This window comes from Coffea arabica, chromosome 7c (assembly GCF_036785885.1).
Source record: "Coffea arabica cultivar ET-39 chromosome 7c, Coffea Arabica ET-39 HiFi, whole genome shotgun sequence".
In the NCBI taxonomy this organism is placed as follows: Eukaryota; Viridiplantae; Streptophyta; class Magnoliopsida; order Gentianales; family Rubiaceae; genus Coffea; species Coffea arabica.
In genome coordinates, this window is record NC_092322.1 from 9646787 (window position 1) to 9664053 (window position 17267).

General features: G+C 36.5%; 2 protein-coding genes across 3 annotated transcripts; both read right to left on the minus strand.

Moving 5' to 3' along the window:
- Positions 1 to 267: 267 nt before the first annotated feature.
- On the minus strand, positions 268 to 4451 carry LOC140010482 (uncharacterized). The gene has a single exon (XM_072057684.1). It carries the CDS (start codon positions 2832 to 2834, stop codon positions 1008 to 1010), a length of 1827 nt encoding a protein of 608 aa, XP_071913785.1. The 5' UTR covers positions 2835 to 4451; the 3' UTR covers positions 268 to 1007.
- A 1356-nt stretch (positions 4452 to 5807) lies between these two features.
- LOC140010483 (uncharacterized) lies at positions 5808 to 17147 on the minus strand. Of its 2 annotated transcripts, XM_072057685.1 has the most exons (18): positions 16673 to 17146; positions 16262 to 16360; positions 15725 to 15912; positions 15523 to 15627; positions 14831 to 14931; positions 14376 to 14454; positions 13601 to 13612; positions 13444 to 13509; positions 12322 to 12390; positions 12176 to 12232; positions 11572 to 11649; positions 10608 to 10705; positions 10476 to 10521; positions 10041 to 10168; positions 9075 to 9183; positions 8093 to 8155; positions 7062 to 7127; positions 5808 to 6309 (listed from the first exon to the last, which is right to left on the minus strand). In XM_072057685.1, the coding sequence occupies exons 1-18, from the start codon at positions 16785 to 16787 to the stop codon at positions 6109 to 6111; spliced, it is 1680 nt and encodes a 559-aa protein (XP_071913786.1). In that variant the 5' UTR covers positions 16788 to 17146; the 3' UTR covers positions 5808 to 6108. The 2 variants fall into 2 exon arrangements, with proteins under 2 accessions (XP_071913786.1, XP_071913787.1); XM_072057686.1 differs by lacking the exon at positions 13601 to 13612 and having other exon boundaries at positions 16673 to 17147.
- Positions 17148 to 17267: the final 120 nt, after the last annotated feature.

Consider the following 17267-nt stretch of genomic DNA (forward strand, 5'->3'; position numbering starts at 1 on the left):
GTGTTGTGAAGAATCATCGAATGGCAATCTTGAATAAGAAGAAATCAACTGCTTTGTTTCTCATCAAGAAGTATCGCAACTCCTCATAAGAGGAGGAATGAACCCACCACCCAAAATAAAAAAAGGAGAGAGCATAGCCATGGTGGTGCATAGAGTCCTTTTTTTCAGCTACAGGAGAAATCTTTTACCCGTATAATACACGTCAATTTACTTATCCACATTGCATTTTTTTAATCCCAGACAAGAACTTTAAGTGCCAAGACAAAGTTAATGAAAACATCATTTAGACCTTTAGTTGGTAGAATTTCTTGTTACATTGCTCTTTGGACATCTCTTAACATAGGTTAACAGCCCTGTATTCTCAGATCCCTCTAGTTAATTTAATATTAACATCATCCCAGAAGTCGCTTTTCTATGAGATCAAGCCAAATTTGCAATATTAAGTGTACCTATTCAATTCTTCAAATCCATAAATTGCATCAGCTTAGTTGTCCCATCTGTTTGGACATCGCCTTTCAGCACTGTTCTCAAGCCTCCTGCCCGGAGAAACTCAAGGTGTTGCTTCCACACCCAACAATCCCATTAGACAATCAGATTCTACAATGCACCAATAATGAAGCAGCAATACTGTCTCACTTCCATGAGGCTGTTTGCGACGCAGGAGAACCGACTGAATTGACAGAGCCTTTTAAATCTACCATCTTTCTCAATTTCGGCAGAACTGTATCTTTGAGCAAACCCGTGCAATTTCCATACCCATGAATTATCACAAGCCTAGATAGCTACCTAGCATGCATTTTCCACCTCAAGGAAATGTAACACGTATACAACCTGGAAAAGGTCCGCCCAGGAATAGATATCTTGAAGCTGTTTAGGCTGTTTGCTAGGAATACTCAGTTTTCTCCACCTGTACAACACATTTCATCCAGTCTGAGGCTATTGTAGAAAAAGTCCTTGAGTTTTGATATCCAGTTATTCCTTTGGGATGAGCACAATGCGGCGCTTGATCATCTATTGTATCGTTTTGAGGTTTTACTTAAACTGGCAATCAGTGAAGAATAAGAGCCATAGTCAAGAATAAGCCCTTTCTCACTACGTAGTTTCTCATAATTGTCAGGGTTGCCATACTTGCAATGCCCATCCAATAGGATGTTAAAAGTAATGTCATCCGGAGCAACTCCCAGATTGAGCATTGCATGCAAGAGCATGTCAGCATTCTTCATCTGTCCCAGCTTGCACAAACCATTCATTAGCACATTGTAAATTATAATACCAGGTATATGTCCATCACTCTGCATCACTTTCAGCAACTTGAAACCTTTCTTAACATCTCCCTTCTTACAAAATCCATCCATGACCATAGTAAACGTAGCATCATCAGGCTTCAAATCAACATTTAACATTTCCCTCAACATAATTTCTGCATCATCGATAAGCCGTTCTCTACAAAGGCCAGAAATAAGAGCTGTATAGGCAATATCATCAAGCTGAATTGCTTCACGTACCATGACATTCCTAATTTCTAATGCTGCTTCCAAATCACTCCCTTTACATAATCCATCAATGAGACTCGTATATGTAACTTTATCTGGCTTCAAACCTTTTCGTGTCATCTCTTCAACAAGACCCCTCGCTTTGCACACATCTCCAGTCTTGCACAGCCCATCAACAAGCGTGTTATAAGTGATTAAATCAGGTTGCACTCCATCACTTAACATTTTCTGATAAACTTCCATTGCCAATCCAATCCTTCCATTCTTGCAATAACCCTTTATCAATGTAGTGAAAGTAACATGATTCGGAATTAAACCTTTCCCACACATCTCACCAAACAACTCATTTGCACCATCTATCTCACTTTCCCTACACAATGTATTAATCAAAACACTATAAGTATAAACATCAGCCAATATTCCACTCCCCTCCATTACTCTCTTCAACCTGAACCCCTCGTTTAAACTACCTAACCTACAGTACCCATTAATCAAAGTATTAAAACTAACTAAACTAGGCTTCAGACCCCTTTTCCCAATTTCATCAAAAACCAACTGGGCTTCCCTTATTTCACCTATTTTACAAAATTTGTTCATCAAAATATTAAAACAGAACAAATCTGGTGGAAACCGAGCTTCCAAAATTTCCTTATAAAAGTCCCAAGCCAAAGCTGGGGACTTTAACTTCATAAAATGATTAAGAATTCTCAAACAAGCCTCAAAAGGGACATGAAGTTGATGTTTCTTAATCAATTTATAACACTGCATTGCATCGTCAAAAAGGCCTAAATCCAAGTAAGCAATGATCAAACTGTTAAGAATCACATAAAGATTGGATCTTTGGCTACCTTTGGTCTTGAGAATTGCTGAAAAAACTGAGAAAGCTGAATTTTTGCCTTTTCTTGAAACAACAATGTTGATGAGGTTGCGAACATATGGGAGCATTTTGTGGCTGCAGAGGAAGTGGACCATCGTGCAATAAGAGAAAAGGGTGTGGCGATAGGGGGCGGGGTGTGAAGGAGAAGAGAGCCATGTGAAGAAAGAGTAGATGGAATCAGGGGAAATGGAATGAGGATTGGTGTTTATGAGGTTTATGATGTCCTGGGGTTTTAGAAAAGGGAGGAGGGTTTTGAGTGAGGTTTGAAGAGGTTTTTTTGGGGAGTTTATTATGGCTTCTGAGAGAGTTGTGAGAATTGGGTCTGATGAGCCCTGAATTTGAGGTTGGCGGAGGGATTTTGGTGGTGCATACCAGGCGGTGGTGGTGGAGGTGGCGGCAGCGATGGTGGAGAGATGGCGGAGGTGGGTTAGAGAGGATAAGGAGTGTTGGGGTGCTCCCGACATCTGCTGTAGTGTCACGTGTTCAAGGTCATTGAAAGCAAAGTTAACAATTCCAAATTCTGCGCCTTTAAAGACAATGAGGATAAAGGCGTGGTATACACAAGAAAGAAAATCAAAACTTTCTCCATGAATTTGTCCGGGAAGCGTGGGCCTAACCTTTTTGTGCTGTTTGTGCCCCTGAGAATGGGCGCGTGAAGGGGATCCTATTACTACTAGTTACTGGCCCTGAAAGCGTAACTAGTTTCACGCTTTTTGTGGAATTTGTGAACTTGGTACTAAGCTGGATAAAGCGTCGTGTTATTTTTTTTTTTTCTGAACAAAAACTACAAATTTACGTTAGAACCCGTTTAAAACAAATCATTGTAGTAGCAAAGCCAGCCCAGAAGTACCTTACAAGTTGATGGAGCAATCTCCAGAAAAGCAAGAAATTTTACACTTTTTGTTTACTTCAGATTTCTTCACAGTTTCACACTCCATTCAAAAAAATGATACCAATAGAGGAATTGAAAAACTAAAAAAAAAAAAAAAGAAAAGGGTCCACCTCAATCAGATCCATAACTAGCATACATTACTCCTACCACGCCTCAATGTACTGTTTCTGTTTTGAGCTTTTAATTCCAATCCAACAATCAACTGAACATATCCAATCACATCAATTTTGACTAGACATGGATGCCCCGTGTTCAGCAGCTAGAAGTTTTGACCTCCGTTACCAGTTTTTCCGGCCACCATGACTATATGCAATTTTAAAACTCCGACCATCCACGACATCATCCTTCCTCGAGCCACATACCGCCCCATACTTAATCCAAAACCCTCTTGAATTTTTGGGTTTCTGCTTACTTTTTCTCTCACTTGTGCCACTTTCTGATAATGACACAACTTTGTTGTTAGCGCGATGATCACTGCCAAGAGAACTTTTTAAATACTCGGCTCTACTCGACTCTACCATATAGCGATCAAGTTCCTTCGATATCCTCTCGATTTCATAATCATCAAGAAGAGATATCTCGCTCTGTTTGCTACTAGCAGTAGAGAACGGACTAAGAGGAGCTGATGTTGGAGGTGAGAGACGATGTATAGGAGCTTCTTCAGACTCTTTCATGGCTTCAATCTTGTACCTTGATGGTTTAGGAGCTCTTTTAGGCATTGCAAGATCGTACTCGCGCACTGCTCGGCCTTCAGATCCTGATCCATGTTGATACCATGCCCATGCTGCTGCCTTCACCAAAGCCAATTCATCAATGCTCCCTCTGCTACCCTTTCTTCTTTCCATCAAAGAAGCAACGCTATGGCGAAAGGGTTCTTCTGGAAATGGCCAGTTTTGCTTACTATTGGGGTCGGAATGGAATGAAACACAAAGCTCCACGCTATACTATTGGGAATGTGTTGGTTTTGTGCTTCAACCATTCGAACAATGTCTCTTTCAGAAAATGAAAGTAACGTACGTATGCCATATTGTTATGGAAGTAATGAAGGCCGTAGGATAATTCGTTAGTTACATGAATCATAATAATATATGTCTAGTTGTGGAGCTGATGTGAATGTCCATTTAATTCAATGTGTCACTAGGGGTCCATTTCATTACAAGGACTGTTTTTAAGTTTGGTGAGAAATAGAATATCTAACCAGGTGAAACTAAAAACAACAGAATTGGTCCCTTAATTTATAATTCCCAGTTGTTAGACGTATAACAGACTTTATCTATTCACCAAAATAGATTACATATGAAGTCCGGGTGACCGGGAAAATCTTCATCATGTTCATATTGCTAGAGAGAGTTAGCCAGGCTGGTCATCCCATTCAGCCTCTTTTGTTTTATTTTTTTTAAATTAAAGTTTGGATGGATTCGATTTCGGTCACTACCACCATGAATCAAGATATATTTTCGAAACTATAGGTCAGTAGCATAACGGTATAAAAATTCATAATCTTGTATTCACGTTTCCTTATCAATTGAGTCAACTTGTATTCGTGTCCTGCTTAGCCTTTATAACTTGTATTCGTGTCCTGCTCAGCCTTTATATATCTACTAGTAGAAGGAAAAACAAGGTTGCGTGCGTTCAGTTGATTTGTTCAATCCAAATTTGTTGTTGAATACGTTACTTCTAAAAATCAAATGCTTTGAACTGTTTTCACATGCCCTGCACGTTTGAAATTTTACACTTAATTATGTACGTACATTGGTTGGAATATTATTGGTTGAGCCGGTTATCCGTGATACTTTAATGAAACTTCAGAAGAACTTTAGACTTGACACTTTTTCTCCAAAATTATGATGGTACTTTTGGATCTTCCCTCTGATAATCCGGTGGTGGTTGAATTCTGGCACGGCACGGCGGCGGCGGGGCATTTGTTTAAGCTTCCACCCGTTGCAATATTTGTGATTTGGATCTTCCACCCGTAGCAGTTTTATTTTGGCTGTTGCTTACTTGTTTTTGTTGTGTTTGGTCATGTCACCTAATCCAACCGTTGCCGTATCTACTATTAGAAGAAGAAAAAGTATTGGATAATCACTTGATAACAAAAATTCTTTTCCCTTACATTGCAGTGTTGCAGTATATATACTAATATTATGACTAGATACTTTATCATTATACTTGCAACTATTCTGAATCAGCAATCAAGCACTTTTTCGTGTCATCCCACTATGCTAGAGTGCCTAATGCAAAAGTTGGCCGATAACAAATCGGAAAAGGAGGCACTAATTTGGTTGTTTCTCTTAATTAAAGATGCCAACAATGAAGTAAATTTGTCCTTGATTCCAGCTTTTTGAACTCTGTAGCTGCAAAAATATATCACCTACTAGCATTCTGTGTAAAAGCATTCATGACCATATATGCTACAAGATGTGCATTCTTTCATGTGTGTGCTGATTTAATTTTCTCTTTTCTACTTGGAAGCTGTTGTTTGTTATATTTTCCTTATCTTCTGCTTTCATGGGAAAAATGTTAAAATGAGCATATGCTGGAGAGCTCTGGAATTTCAGTCACCATGTACTTCACATTCTGAGTAAAAATATCTGTACAGAATACCTATCGAAGCAAACCCTGTAAACCTTCAAAAGAATAGGAATCAAAACTCCCAATTGCAATTGAGCTACAGAAGCAAAACTGTGGAAATCCAACAAAGAGAACTAACTATATGCACATTGTGCTTTCTTTTAGCTGAACAGCTAGCACAATTCTGAGGACTTCAACTGCATGTTAAACTCTGCTGGAACATTCTTTGAATCTGCAGATGCCAGTGACTGAACTTACATCATGTACAAACAAATTTAACTTCTACGTTTTCTGGTGGCTGAAATTTCAACTTCTACATGCTTGATTTCGTCTTTCAACTCTTCCAAAGCAGCCTTTCTGGATTGCTTAACGCTTGCTGTTGAGTTATCATTTATCAAAGCGAGTAGATGCTTCAAGCACGAGAGGTACTCGGTTTTTACCTCAGGAGAACTAGACAAGGACGTCTCGGTGCCAAACTGCAAAGAAAAACCATACTGCCTTGAACAATTACTGCCAAACAGGGAGTGACAATCTCTTCATGTGAGGTCAAAAAAAAAAAAAAAAGATGATCTCTTCAGCCATTGTCAGGATTAGACCTCATTCACATGCAACTAGGATCAGCAAGACGAGTCAAAAGGAGGTCAACAGGAAAGGCATGAGCTACAGTAGAAATGGTAAATTATATCATAAAAGGAAGAGCAAATGTAATGCAGAAAAGCTCTCCCCGCTAGTGACCCATGAATTTGGATTAAAGAAGGATTATAGGAGGATAAGGTTCTGGGTTTTGTACCCTAAAAGTGTATTGTGGCTTGATTGTCAATTTTTTTTTTTTTTATTTAAACTGTCAAACCAGCTGGGGAGATGCATCGCTGAATCTTCATATGCTCTGAGAAGATCGTGTTCCATGATGCATCATGTTGTCTGCTGAGTGGAGAATAACGTTGTAAGTTGCAAAAGAAGAAAAAGAAAAGCCACATGTGATAGGAGGAGACCGGGAAGCCGATTTCTTAGTATGACTTCAAAGTCATTTCAAACTTATAAAAGCTTCAATATTTTTGTTCAATATTTTCTAATTTGGTAAAAATATAACAAAAATATTGTAAATAATCCAATATCTGCAGCTATATGACGATTTTTTATGTGTAAGGGAACACATCCATACAACTAATTTCTGGAAAGGGAGAGCAAAATCAACCTGACAAGGATCTATAGTCCATTTTGCACGTACCTCCTTAAAAGTAGACATGCATTCGTGAAGAATTTTCTCAGCCTCAAAGACAGGACGATCTTCATCCTGTTTCAGAAAATAGAACTTAAGAATGATTAAACTGCACTAAGAATTTTCAAAACCAGAACATGGTAGAGAATTTTAGGATTAAATCCTACAGAGATAATATGAAAAGAACATCCAGAAGATAGTGAAATTTCAGCTGGATATAAGCATAAAATTAATCTTTCTAAAAGTATATTGCCCATTATGGTCAAGCTGCTTTATAATGTATGCCCACTCAAGCTCCAATTGATCAGAGAGATGCAGTAGTGAATTGGTAAGGAAGATAGAGAAGATCAAAAACAAGGGCATCAAGTGCTATATATTTGCTTTCTGTTGGTCATTTTCTTAATAGCCTTCTCAGTATGACAACATTACCACAATAACCACCATAAGCAGTAACAAGAATTTGCACAAAACCCCCATAAGAAGCATGTTTTGCTACAATGAGGTCAAAGAAACGTCCATGGTACTACCAATGCAATTACAAACATTACCATATTCATAATAATTCAGACATCAGAAATGACTGGAAAAAAAATGATGAATTGATAATATCTAATTATCAAATCTGATGAAAAAAATGAAAAGGTATAACATCTGATCTGAGAAAATAAAAATAGTAATTCTTCCATCAATTCCATTTTATCAGAGCAGATTTGTTCCTGAGTATGTGAAGAAGTAACAGATGCTTAAGACTTGGACATTCAAAATATTTGTAACCTGAATTGGATGCTGTACTTCTAGTTCAGATTTGTTCCAAACCGATGGCCAGGTATCTCAGAGGAATCCTTTATTCTAATGACCTACCTTATTCTATTTGAGAATATAAAATAATCTTATCAACCCACAATATTCCATTTTACGAGATCCACACTTCATCTTTTCTATCTTTATTCAATTTTTTATTAAAGGTAAAGTATCACACTTAATGTTTCACCAAAAGGTCATCAATTTCATTGATTTTTCACGGAGCTGCAAACACTGACCATAGACTCCTGCAGTTCTAGCTTGGTGATCTCCAATGATGCAAGTGCATTAAGTGACTGCAACTGCAGCAAAATTCACCAGCAATTGTAGTTAGAATCACATAAAAGTCCCTTGATCCAGAACAGCAAGTATTGCAAAGCACATATCAGTATATTTCTGCAAACCAAACTTAGTGTATGAACTCATATAACGTTAGATAAAACATAATTGACTAAGCTTTTCCAAATCAAACCAAGTCAAACGCATTAAGAAAACAGAGGATTCCATTTCTCAGCTGATTGAACTGAAACCTCATGTAACCTTCATGTTATACAATGAAATTTGTTAATTCAATTGAGTTAAAAATAAGTTTAGTAGATCTCTAGCAAATCTAAGTAAGTATTTTGAACTAACTTGAGCAGAGCTTTCCCCAATACCTACAGGGAAGCATTTTCCTCTTTTCTATTTAAGAAATTCAGCAATCTTGATAGACCTTATCTTTCTCTTTTCCCACCCGTTTAAGAGCTTTTCAATCTTAGAAAAAAGCATCTGCACTGAAGCGATGTGCAACTAAACTAACATAGTTTAAATTTCTTTTCATTGAAATTGGATAGATCTTCAAGATGTTTCTTTCCAGAATTTTGATCTTCTGAACCAATTTACCTGTCAATACTTCTAGCTGTAAATACCATTAGAGGTATAACCATCACAAAAGGAAATAGAAAAAAGATGTCTGCTTAAAGAACATACATCAATGAAAAGCAGAATCAATAGCAAAACGAAAATGTCAAACTTGTCCATATGAAAATATGAGAGAAGAATACTACATGAAAATGATTGTGATAATCAAAGTTCCTTGAACCAAAACAATGAGATAAAGAAAATGATAACCATCAAGAGAGCCCCAAAACTGATGAATGCTTGAGAAGGTTACAATATTCCACCCAAGATTTTTTTTTTAATTTGCACACAAGAAAGCCTGCAAACAATAAGGAAACTCACAAGTATTAACATTGCTGAATGCTCATTTTTGGCAATGTTTCGGACCACTCCATGGGGCTGCTGGTTTCTATTCTGCTTTCTTAATTGAACCAGAACTTTTCGAGCTACCCTATTATTCACAGATCAAAAATGGGAAAGGAGAGGATCAGAAGAGTGAAATGTTCCATAAAATGTATTCCAATATCAAACACACGAGATTTACAAGAAAGATTACCACCAAATAAGAAAACTTGCCTAATACTACTTCTGTCCAAGATCATAATGATCTAAGAAGCTATACCACTTTTCTGAGTTAAATAGTTAAAGATCCGCTGATGGTCTCTCACAATTTCTTTTAGTGTATACATGTAGTCTGTAGAAATAAGTTCTGTTCATATGATCCTCAACATTTATACTTCCTCATTTCAATTAATTGTTTACCAAAAAAACATTCAACATTAAACCTAGTCTTTTATATATTGCACAATCTTTTTCTAGCTTCAGCAGAGACGCTAGGAGAATACTAAACTTACAATCTCTAATTTAGTGCTTCAAACTTTCCTCAAAATGAACATTGATGTTCTTCCAAAAAAAGTTTGATGTTACTGTATTAAGACTCCCAATAGAATGTCAAAACATCAAAAACATATCAATAATTATATTGCCTTGAGGGCAGCTACAGTTAACTTGCTCGTCCATGATTACTAGGCCACTAAGACGAGCCTAAAACTCATGGATTAAGGACTTCTTATGGGCCACACTGGACAATATTTGAATATCTTGAAAATGAGAAAGAACCAAAACCAAAATAGCATAAAGAATTAAACTGAGTTGACACTCTCATCTCAGCATCATTGAAGAGCCAATTAACATATATCAAAAGCTATACTGCTAAAGCACACAGCCCCCAACTAAAATTTAGTTTCTACTATCCAAAGACAACATTAAATGTGTGAAGTAAACAAGATCAAGATATATTGAACAGACCTTATTGAATTACTTAAAAGGCCTTTTGCCCTCTCCAGCTCTTCCATTGCTTGAGGGACATTTTTCTTCCTTAGCTGGTTAGACTTGAGCTTTTTCACCCTAGCAATGTAGAGCATATTTGCAGCAGTCTGCATGTGAACCAAATTAATCATCTTAGTTGAGATCATGTTTCTTGTTCTTTCTTCTTTTTCTTTCAACTGGGATAAGTTAGGCAGCAGCAACTATGTTCCCACCCAACTTTGTTGATTCATAAAATAGTTGCCAAAGTTAACCAATCAATCAGGCTTCATGAGGTAATTAAAGGAATAAGTTTGTTGTTATACGAAATTCCAATGTTTCCACCTTCAAGATAAGCAGACTTTTCAATTAGAAAGAACCGCTAAAAATTGACAGCTACAGAGGTGGACAATGTCAGTGTTTTTTGTTGACACAAACCTCAATATGGTCTTCAGGAAGTAAGGTTTTTCTGGCATCAAGACATCTGCCATGTAAATTGATGCATTAAACATTTTTGCAAATGGAATTAGTAAACTTGACAAACTTCTGTCTTTGATATATGAAATTCACCTTTCTAAGAGCTCTTCTGCTTCCTTTAAGTTTACAACTGATTGAAGAGTCAGGGCAAGGCGTTCTGCAGCAATTACAGTATCCAAGGAAGTCCAACCCTAAGAAATACGCTACTTGTTATGCATGTATTGTGCACATGATGACCAGAAAAAAATGGAATACATAAGTACAGAAAAAAGGTAGCAGCAATAAGACATATCAAGAAAAACGAGTGTATTGCATACAACCAAGATCAGATCAAAGCCAAAATACAATAGTAACATGAAGATTGTGAAGGCAGCTAAACATCAGCAGCTGCAATTGGTATGACAGCTGATGGAAAGAGCACATAACACAATGAAGCATTGTTGGGGTTCAGTCACAGAAAATGAGAAAACGTTTCTTCCCGTTGGAAAATTTCAATGTGTCCATATCTTGATAAGAAGAACTTGTTTGAAGCAAAGGGACAATATACAGCGAGAGACTTACTGTAATATGAAGAAATTCAAGTTCTTGAAAAGAAGAAGAAAAAGTGAAAGTGTGCAGGGAGTTGCGAAAAGAAGCTATCTAAGCTGTCCATGTTGATACTGTGGGCACTGTTGGCACAAAAAATCAGCTTATGAAGGAGACTTCAACCATCAGCCACACTACTACCCTATTTTGTGATTGCATTTCAATTCAGCTGATTTGAAACACCAAGGTTGTTGATTTTCTATATGCATCCTCAATTTTGTATTCATTCATGAAGAGATATAATCCAGAAGGCTATTTATGACCATCCCGTGCATGTTTTCCCATCGTGAATACCATTCAGCAACTGGGAAAAGCTATAGAAAATCCCAGCCAGTTGTAAAAACAACTATTCAGCGAGTATCGTTTCCACTTCACCACAAAAGCTAAAGTATAACCAAACAACACCAAATGAGACAGATTCTTGACTGGAGTTTGAATAAGTAGTAAAGACAGAAAAAGGAACATGCAATACCTTTGATAATTCCATCCTGTGTAAGATCTTTCTCTGTATATTCTCAGCTTCTGCAATTTGGTTGGACATTGTGTAGATCTACAAACCCAAAAAAAAAAATCTTATTGAAGAGCTTTCAATGATTCCGCATGAGATGATCAGGATACAGGATCCTGTTACATCCACAAAGCAACTGAATATATGCACAACATAAAAGAAGGAAAATGAAGGACTGAATACAATTATGCACATAAAGTAGATGAGCATCTTTGAAGAACTGAACATGGTTTAGGCAGAGGCAAGCAAATGGTTGAGGTAACAAGCTAAAGCAAAATCTTATGATAACTATGTTTATCTGTTCTGTCTGCTTACGTCATTGTCTTCACAATCAACAGCTTAATCAAGAGCTTAAGAATAAACTGAACAATTTTCAAAAACAGAATATATTTACTGAAACTCCTTGAAAGACCTTCTACCTAGATTTAAGATATAATTAAAAAAAAAAAAAAAAAAAGAGCAGGTAGCTGACACCATAGGAACAATAATAGATGCAAAATTAGGGTTGCATCCTCCATGACAATGAATTTAGAGAACCTTCCTCAACTAGATAGTACAGAAATACAACCTGAGCAAGATATTGCAGCCTCCTGAGACATGTAAATGATTCCCCTAACCCAGCTTCCTACATTTTATGTACAAAGCCAATGAGGAAAAGAGAAGAGAAGAAATCATTGACAGCAAACAACCAGCAATTGCAACAGATTAATGGACCTCAAGTATTCGAACAGAATCTCGAACCAAAGCCTCAGCATCCTTCTCTTTTCCTTCAAGAAACATTACCTGGAAGTCAGGTTACATGTATAAGACGACGAACAGTGAGAGAACCATTATACATAACAAAAAGAACTTAATCTAGCTGTCCTAACAGAAAAAATTTTACTCCCATTAATGCATACAAGAGAAATCACCCAACTGGAAGCATCTGAGAAGGAAAATTATGTTCACCTCTCATATTACTTCATCCTGACCTTCCCAATGTGAATCTAAAATTCACGCAAGGGCTCAATTTCTGAAGACTTTGAAATGCTTTTCACTAGTGGCCACATAATGGAATCAATAGAATAAATAGAGCGCTCTCATCCATTATACTTGTTAGAACAAAAAAGGAAAACATAGTAAAAACACCAGATGAATTATTGCAACTGCTTAACCACTAAAACAATAATTAAGTAGTGTCACAACTGTATCTGTTACTCAAGATCTAATAATAAGGCTGAATCAATCGCCTCTAAAAATCATGAGGCGTATTAACACTTACAAGAGTATAACCAAATAAAGCTTTTGAAAAATTTACCAAAGGCAAAAAGTACCATTTTTTCCTGAGAATTTACCGGTCCCCAAGTCTAATGGAGGATTACCAAATAAAACCTATTAATTTGGCAAATAACAGAAATGAAATCTGAACAAACTGAGAATCAAATTAAGGAACTCCAAGAGTAAAAAACTTCAGCCAATAGCAGTAGCCAAGCATTGCTGCCAAAGTAATCTATTCAAGTATGAGGGACAATATTAGATATCTAAATGTTGAACTGATCTGTAATCTGAAGTTGTGGGCAAAAGTAATCATAAACAAACAACAACTCCTAGGAAAGCATATGCCAGGACTGGCCATACTTAACTTAATGGCCTTTAAGCATCTAATGATCATAGCTTTTCATTATTGTGCCAATCATAACCCAGCCGCCAATTAGAGCCTAAATGTATCTTTCATATCAGATCATTCCTTAGACCTAATTTTTTGGAACTGAACAATGTTAAGGTTAAGAACATAAGCTACCAGAATGCAGCAAGTATGGGAAGATTTAACAGTAAGGCAGAAAATTAAGGCATTACAGTTCCAAGATGATACATTGTATCAGCATGGTCCGGGTGGCCCTCTCCCAAAACACGCCTCTTTATCTAGATAAGAAATCCAGGAAATAAGACTAGATGTCAGTAATTTTATTTATCAGAGTAAAGGAGAGAAACCAGTTCAATGATTATAGCATACCTTTAGAGCACGCTGCCAAAGGAATTGTGAAAGAGAAAGGCAAAAAACAGTATTAGTAATTATTACACATGATGTATACCACTTCTCCTTAAACACAAAAATGAAATGTATATTCTTGAATAATTCAAATCACTCGAAAGGAGAGAATCAAAGTCTATAAGGTAACATGTCAGATGCAGAAACTCAATATGCATGGCTTTCTATGTTTTGACTGCAAAAGTGATATTAGTTATGGGCAAATTTGCAAAGGTGAAGTGCACAGGGCCAGAAGTATCTCGCTTTGGTATTTCCATTGTATCCCTTGAACTTAATCAACAATCTCATAGAATTGATAACAGCTCCATGATTCCTTGCCAGAAACACGGACATCCAATTTTCCAGGAATAATTACAAATTCAGTTTCAGGCCTTTCTGTTAAAAATTTGTGCTTCCAAATCTGGGCTGTAGTACAAAAATTTTGGTCCTTTTGAGCCAAAAGCGGCTAATTTGTGGATGTTATGCTTTATAGAGAATAGCCAAGCATACAATTGGTTTTTGCACTAAACTCTTATATTCGGATTAAAAGGGAAACAAATATGCCAGGCCCAATCACTATGCTATATTAAAGCTTAAAGTTCATTTGAACCAGGGGCTATGCCAGATTGAATTAGACAACTAGACGCTGGTCCTTAAAAAGAACAGAATTAGACTGATGGAGAAATGGAATCCTGAAGGAGAAAACAAAGAAGCAGTGAAGACATGCCGGAAAGTTACGGTGCTTTGTTCATGCAGTTACCTCATAGCAAGCACGAGCTTTTTCCAATTTCCGCTGGACTAGATAGAATTGGCCAAGGTTGTGAAGGGCAGCCCCAACTCTATAATAAAGCACGTGCAAATGTATAACAGTTATATAGTGGTTAGACATGTACATTGAAGCGTCAAATGAGTTACTCAACTAGTAGCCCAGTAAATCACATAAAACCATTCTACTTCTCTTTAAGGCATGAGGATGAATGTAAATGTCACTAAATGCATGCAATAGGCAGGCTGTTAAATAGCTTGATCACAGAAGTTATAGCAATTTAAACTTGTTTATGCTTCATTAGTCATCCATGCATTGGACACAAATAGGTATATTACTAAACAAAGAAAATCTTGGTGAAGTTCAAAGTATAGTTAACCAAGAAAGGACAAACAAATGCAGTTTTGTACATAGTAATAACTCAGTTAACAAAAAAGAAAATTTCCTACCTTATGTCATCAGGTCCAAATGACTCCTCAAGTATACTGATAGCTTCCAAATATAAAGGTTCAGCTTTATTAAGTTCCTTCTTAACTCTATATAATTCTGCCTGCAACATTATCAGAGTTGCAATAACATGAAAATTCAATTTTTTCTAAAGTAGAAAAATAAAGAGAAAGATATCTATTGATATTTGTTAACCATATTTAATACTGGGAGTGTTAATTAAAATAATGTAAACACAAAATTAGCATTTGGACCAAAGCAACATTTCAAAGTATGATTTTAGATCTTTATCTGCAAAACAAGGCATCAGAATTTGCCAAATATTGCACTCTCATACATCTTGGAGAGAAGCCATATCCAGGTATCACTACATTCAATTCAATAGTAATACTTATTCCTACCCAAACTTCAAGAGAAAAACCTACGTAATTGTTCAAACATCAAGAGAAAAACAATGTATATAATTGTTTATAAGTTGTGAATGACAACATAATGAACGCCCATGACCACCACGACACTTGATGACCAATTTAGATGAATTGAAGCCGTTAAGACTAAAGTTTGCCAATCTGACGGCACCTCCAATTACGTATTGTCCAAGGAATTGTTTTTCTAGTCAAAACAATAAATCAAGCAAACATTTATATGGAGAGTCCTAAGAATTATATTTGAAATTTCTCCATCTACAACCTACCAAGTTGTTGCATGCCGATGCAACATGTGGGTCTCTCTTGCCAAACCCCTCTTTAGCTTCTTGTAATGCAGAAAGAAACAACTTTTCAGCTTCATCCAGTTTTCCCTTGGATACAGTAAAATAACAAAGATAAGTCCAGAATCACGACGCGCACACTCAGAGAAAGATAAATCTCTGGGAAAAGAGTCAGAACATTGCTTACCTGCAAAAAGAAGTCCCTTGCATTATCTGTAAAAACTCTCCATTTAGAAGTATGTATGTTAGACACCACAGAACCGTCCTCAACTTGGCGCAAATCAGCTATCTCGGGACCGCTTGTATTTTCAGAACTTAACTGAATTGAAGAATCATCTGCCAAGGCTGGGGTTCCATTGATCCCAAGAAATATTGCTGAGAAGAAGGGTACAAGGAGAGAAAAGGAAACTCATAAGCAGGAGATTTTCTAAATAGAATCCGATGTTTCTGAACATTATTTATAAATATTCAGTACCATTTGTTATCTAGGTACACTCAAAAGTGGCTAAATGTGTGCTTTGAACCAAGAAACGTTCAAAGTTAGATAGAATGGAAGAGAATTCCAAACATTGCATTTCTCGGTTATTGTGAAGTGTCAACTATTACTATGTAGTGCACAAGATATCTAAAATCTCATAATATGCATTTTCCCTCGTGCAGAAACATGATATAGTGACCATAACAACCCTTATTTTCAAATGCTGCCATAAAAGAATGATACTACCAGCTTGACCAGACAGAAGAATCCATTGAAAGGTTTCCTTATGCTGCCCACTCCTGCCATAATCTCCAAAACCATTTTCAGCAAAATATTTTCGCCTTCCTGGAAACAAAAAGAATCACCTTCTTCAATGAGGAAGCACTAAAACATATATCATCAACTAAATTTATCTAATTTTCAGCTACCAAGTATATTACCACTCCATAAATTTTATCCGGCCAAGAGACTATTACTGATTTTGCTGTGGCAATGAGATCATCTATAACCCTTTATTCAGTTAATGGTTAAAAATGACAACTTTATCATCTGATCAAATAGAATTCTCACGTTGGAATATATGAAAGGTCAACTTAAAAATCAAGAAATCACGTAATAGTTTCATTCAAATTCGAGCAATGCAGTTTCATAAATCACCTGGAACCGGCAAATAATTCGTGGGCTTTCTTGAAAATGGAAAGGTAGAGCGAGCATAAGGAGAATTCCAGAGCTTTCTCAGCAAATTAACTGCTGCTTGGCCGAAGGAAGACATCGTCTGGTTAATACAAAACTAAAGTTTTGGGTATATTTAGAGAAACCTCTGCAGATTATTTGGTCAATTTTTGGTTTTTCCAGATAAAGCTTTTGAAGTTTATGTCGTTTATTGATCAAATTCTTAAACCCTTCACAGCCGAAATAGAGGGATTTTGCATTTTCACTTTGTGAGCGCTGCCATCAGCAGAGGTGACATGCTAAACCGGAATACTGTTTCTGGTTCAACCGGGAAGATTAACTCCGGTTGCTAAATGACAAATCAGTTGCAGGTATTTTCTATGGGGTTTAAACCAATTTAAAATTTTGTCGAGCTTAACTTGGTTATTATTAAAAAAAAAAAAAAAAAAAAAAACTTGGTTATCATTCACAAGTCACAATCGGATAAACTTTTATTGAATCTAAGTCGAGCATCTATTTATATATAAAATATAAGATTTTAGCTTACAGAATTCAATTATTAATGCAATTTAAAATTTTT